The sequence below is a fragment of the Muscardinus avellanarius genome (genome assembly GCF_963383645.1).
Source record: "Muscardinus avellanarius genome assembly, chromosome: 12".
Classification (NCBI taxonomy): Eukaryota; Metazoa; Chordata; class Mammalia; order Rodentia; family Gliridae; genus Muscardinus; species Muscardinus avellanarius.
This window is the reverse complement of record NC_137798.1, coordinates 24,578,292-24,584,091: the sequence shown is the minus strand read 5'-3', so window position 1 is coordinate 24,584,091 and position 5,800 is coordinate 24,578,292. Positions and strand designations below refer to the sequence as shown.

Here is a 5,800-nt window from a genome sequence, read left to right as displayed (position 1 = left end):
TATCAGCATTTTAAGTGACCACAGCTAGTAATTTTGTTGGAATAAATTATCAGTTTATTCCAATATTAATTACAATAAATTACAGAATATTTTCAAAACTGTACCAGTGTAATGGAAGAAGAAAATCTTTAAGCAGAGCCATACTGGAAGAACTGTATCCCCTGAATGAGCGGAAGCCACAGCACCGTGGAAACTGGAACTCAGTGAAAAGACACCTTTTGGCTCCTCAGTTTTTTCATAGCTGTTTTCATCTCCTCATTTCTCAACGTGTAGATAAGAGGGTTCAGGAGTGGAGTAAAAATAGTGTAAAATACAGACAGCAGCTTGTCCACTGAGAACCTACTAAAAGGCCACAGATAAATGAAAATGCAGGGCCCGAAGAACAGCGTCACTACCATGACGTGGGCAGAGCAGGTGGACAGTGCTTTGCCAATGCCACCTGCAGAGCGATGCCGGACAGTGCGGAGGATGGTGGAGTAGGAGACGATGACCAACAGGAAGCAGCTTACAGAAATCAAGCCACTGTCTGAGATCATAAGTATGCCTAAGACATAAGTGTTCATGCAGGCAAGTTTGATGACCAGCGGAAGGTCACAAAAGAAGCTATCCACCTCATTGGGGCCACAGTAAGGTAAATTCACAGTAAAGGCTATTTGACTCATGAAGTGAAGAAATCCAATGACCCAGGAAACCAACACCAGCTTGATGCACATCTACCGGCTCATAACAGTCATATAATGCAAGGGTTTGCATATGGCTACGTATCTGTCGTAGGCCATGCAAACCAGAAGCACCATCTCAGCCCCTCCGGTAAAGTGCAGGAGAAAGATCTGAAACATGCAGGCTCCAAAGGAGATGAGCTTCCTATCACTAAGGAAGTCCATAATCATCTTGGGGGTGGCAAATGAGGCCAGCCACATGTCTAGGAAAGACAGGTTCCCTAGCAAGAAGTACATAGGGGGGGACTGCAAGTGGGGAGCAGAAACGACAGTAATGACGATGAGCAGGTTCCCCAGAATAATGGCCACATACATCCCAGAGAAAAATATGAAGAAAAACATTTGTAGATATTGGGAAGAGCAGAGTCCATGCAACACAAATTCTGATACCACAGAATAGTTCTGCAGGCCCATTGTCTCAGGTTTCAGATTCTATCCTGAATCTGCATAAAGAAAAGAAAAGGCAGTCATTTCTGTCCATATCGAAGAACAGAACCTGGAAGTTCTTTTTTTGTTAATTCTCAATATAAGAAAATTTATGTAAAAATCATCAATATAATTATTTTTTTGGTATGCATTTAAACTATATTTGGTGCCCTCTCCCCCCACCCCTGTTTTCCCTTCCCCCCTCCCACCAATAGTTGTCCAGGTTAACCATGTCATATTCATAATTTTACACATATTCGGATGTAGGCCCTCATTAATCAAGATCAGCTTTCCTCCTCTCCTATCTTTCCATTCAAACTTTGCTGATATTTCCCCTCCATTATTTGGAGTCCCACTGGTATCCTCTGTGTGATAAGCCAAGTACAGAAAGGCAAATGTAGCATGATCTTAGTAATATGTGAAACCTAAAAAAAGATGAATTTATAGAAACGCAGAATAAGATGGTAGTAATCAGAGGTTGGGAAGTGAAAATTTTATGGCAAAATTGGTCAAAGGACGCAAGCTGTAGTTAAATAGGAGCTATCTATTGTATGTCATTATTATTATATTAATAGCAATATATTGTATATTGAAAGTTGCTGAGATGGTATATATTAATGTTCTCACTACAAAAATGTTAAGTATATGAGATGATGCATGTTAAATATTTTGATTTAACCATTCCACAATTTTACATATATGATAATATAATTAGTACACCATAAACATTTACAATTTTGGTCAATTAAGAAAGGAAGGAAGAAAGAAAAGCAGGAGGAGGTGATAAGCAGGGAGTGCCTGTCAAGTGCCAGGCATGTGAATGAAACTGATCAATTAGGGTTATCTCAATCTATTTTGAATATATAAGGGATAACCTGAAACAATATATGCAAGATTACAAACAAGTCCATACCAACATGTATATTTTTCCTTTCAGATTTCAGTGTTTTCTTGGGAGTAGTGGATATTCTGTAAGAATTCAGCATAGGTGAGTGCTGTAGGAGCATCTTTTTATTATTATTATCTTATTATCCCTTCTTGCCTTTGTCAATGGGAAACCTGGAAGTGACAAAGTGTAGAGTATGAACCAAAAATACTTAGAAAAATTGAGAATAGGAAGATTTTCCCAAGTGATTTTTTTTAACCCATTAGCTTAGATACCATTGTTAGTGGATAATTTTTTAAGCATCAGACATAAAAATTGAAATTAAAACTTGTTTATAAAATATATATAAGACACAGAAATGTTATAATACATTACCATATTTCTCTTCCTCCTGATATTATATCTCTGTTGATGTCCACAAAACCAAAATGAAATCAAGAAAGAGCATGATGATGGGTGGCTATAGCTGTGTATCTAGACATTAATCAACATGTCCCTGACCTGAAGCCCAGAGAAGTGGTCGACAACAAAATTCAAAATTTAAAGGAGAAAGATAACTATAAGCTACAAAACTGGCTCTAGTTCTAAAGCTTGTTAAGTATGACTTATATAAAATAGAATTGTTCTCAGATCTTGAAACCAATTTATGTATGTTTCTTAATAATCTTATAGAAGTTGAACTATATGTGCAACTAGTATATGTGAGTTATCTAATGGTATTTATCACATTGTCATATAATGTTTTAGAGGAAATTTTTATCTAAATGATAGTAACATAAAATCTATTTCTCTTTCCTTCTTCTTTCTTTTTCTTCTTTTCTTTCTCTCTTTCTCCTTTTCTTGCTTGCTTGCTTGTTTGCTTCTCTCTATACTAGGGATTGAACCCAGGGACATTCTGCTTCTGATCTTCACACAGCCTTTTTAAAAATTTGAACTAGGGTCTTGTTAAGTATTTGAGAGTCTCGACAAGTTCCTGTGACTGTTCTAGAATCTGTGGTCCTTCTGTTTCAGCCTCTCAAGTACTGGAATTACAGGTATATATCACCATGCCAGGATTCTTTTTTTCTTTTAAAAATTAATATGTAATAAAGTTTCAGAATGTTGAGTAATGCTCTTATGGGTACTTTAGTCATAATCACAATCTAAGAAGTCTTAGCTAGTTTGATTTTATTATCCTGATACCCATTCTAGCATAAATATATTACATGCCATAGAACTATACTTTTAATAGTATTTTCCTTCTTCTTTTCCATAAAAATTTTGCATGTGAATTTAGAATATAATTTAATTTAGTGCTTTATAAAGATTAAATGAATGTACAGTTGAAATAATCAAATAGAAAAACTGTGGATATTATTATAAATACTATTACTTGTTACTGAGTTAAATTTTTCTAAGATTAAACCACCAAATGTACACTGAGTGAACTTACAGTACTTAAATTATAAATTAATATACTCTTCTAAAAGTAGACATTAAATAAATGTAATAAAATAGTCTTGAAGTTCTAATTTAAGAGAACTCTTTATGACTTGCAAAGGCCTTTATATAAGTTACTCAATGCATGTTAAAAGGAAATGAGATTGAATTTGTATATAAACTAGTAATATGTTTAAATTAATATATAACTAATCCCAGCACTACAAATAAAAATACAATTAACAATGATAAAATTTAATTGTAACTAAGTTATTGTGATGTACACAGTAATGTAAAAATAATAGAATAAATCATGACTATTTATTTATTTAACTTATATGACACATGTTCACCTATATGCCACAGGCATCTTAGTAAGAAGTTCATGTGCTCAGTGCTGACATGCCCAATTTGTTTTCCACAATCTAGTATACTTACTATAACAAAAATTCTGAAAACATACATATTTTTACCAGAGATGATTTAATCTTCTCTTTCTCTTGCCTCTTCAAAAATAATTTGGAGAAAGCTTCATTTTAAAAACTAGAGAACTTTAGACTTTGGGCTTAAGACATAACTATTTATATAAATACTCTCCTTCACCAAATTAAGAATCCTTTAATGATGGGCCACTCATGACCAACTGCCATAATGGAGGCTAGGGAATAAACCATCTTAGGGAGGAAATTTGTGTTAATGAATCATATTCATTTCCCCAAGCGACAATGAAAGAAAATTATAAAGACCTGCCCTATAATATAAACTGGGTTATTTAATACTTTAGGCAGATGATACATATCATTATCTAGTTAATAGAGTATAAAAATATATATCTATTAAATTATCAAATCAAATTACTTCTAAAGATACACTCAGTCTTGTAACTCAGTGAGATGCTGTTTCAAAAAAATAAAAAGATTAAAAAATAAGACTTGGGGTGTAGCTTGGAGGTAGAATGTCCCTGGGTTCCATCCCCAGTACTGCAAAAAAAAAAAAAAAGAGAGAGAAAAAAAAGAAAAAAGAAAAAAGAAAAGCAAAGCTCCTTAAAAATTGCCAGTATATTTTGACTTTGTCATCTTTATGTTAAAAATATGATTATTAATAAAGGTATTGGTTAAGTCATGCATGGTGGCGCATACTTATAATCCCAGTGATTGGGAGGCTGAAACAGGAGGATCACACAGGTTCAAAGCCAGCCTCAGCTACTTGGTGAGGCTCTCAGCAACTTAGTGAGACCCTGTTTCCAAATAAAGTATAAATAGGTCTGGGAGTATAGCCCGGAGGTAGAAAAGCCTCTGAGTTTCACCCCCAGTACCACAAAATAAATAAATACATCCATACATAAATAAAAATATTGATTAACATATCAAAAGTGGAAACTTTAAATTTGCTAAAATGATAAGTTTATAAAATTAAATGTAATTTGGTACATGGATATAGTGTCTAATGATATGTTAAGGGTTGTTAACATTTTTATTGTATTAAATACCTTTTTGATTTGATTAACATATAATACTATACCTATTTTTGAGATAAAGTGTGGTATTTTGACATATGTATACAGAATATAGGCATAATTGAGAGAGGAACTTTTAATAAAAACTCAAAGAAGAACATGGGATATGTATATAACTGAGGAAAGCAAAACACAGAGAGAAAGAAGATCTGTTGCAAAGTCACGTAGCTGGGTGGTACTTGAAATGTTACAAGAACTTACGTGGCTGCAGGGGGATAAGTAATAAAAAATAGTTGGAAATGTTGTCCAATAAAGAGTATTGCATTGGGCACGAATACAGGAGCCTATAAGACACTAACAATGCATTTGTCTTCTCTTCTGAGGCAAAATGGGAAATATTTGTAGAGTTTTGAGTGAAGACATAGTAATACTAGGCATGATTTTTGAGAACATCTCTGAAAGCTCTGGAAAAGGAAAGGGTAAGAAAGAGGAGAGCAGATGAGTAGCAAGTTGAGTAATGCAGCTGGCATGATGGCTCCTGCTAGAAGAAAACACTAGACATGAGAAGCAGTAGTCACAAGCACATACATTTTCACATTAGAGATAACAGGATTCTTGGAGATCATTATGGGGTGTAATTATAATAGACAAGTCAAGTGTGATTCCAGGGATTATAACCCAATGAACTAAAAGGATAAATTTTTCATTAAGTAAGATGGTAAAAAATAGTATCTTTTAGACAATTTGGAAGGAAGACCAAGCAATTAATTTTGACCTGTTGATTGTAAATGCTGATTCTAAATTAAAATTGGGACATGACTAGCTCTTATATGGATGTATGTTCAGGAAAGTCTTAGACTGTATATATAAATTTGGGAATTGCTATGACATAGA

At 34.0% G+C, this 5,800-nt stretch overlaps 1 protein-coding gene across 1 annotated transcript; it reads right to left on the bottom strand.

Annotated features, from left to right (window-relative positions):
- Window positions 1-200: 200 nt before the first annotated feature.
- On the bottom strand, window positions 201-1,142 carry LOC308271393 (olfactory receptor 4K14-like; the record flags this gene model as incomplete). Its single annotated transcript, XM_080707689.1, is given in 2 exon segments — window positions 201-713; window positions 717-1,142. Coding segments are annotated over 2 exon segments (930 nt in total). The 5' UTR covers window positions 1,134-1,142.
- Between the last annotated feature and the right edge of the window lie 4,658 nt (window positions 1,143-5,800).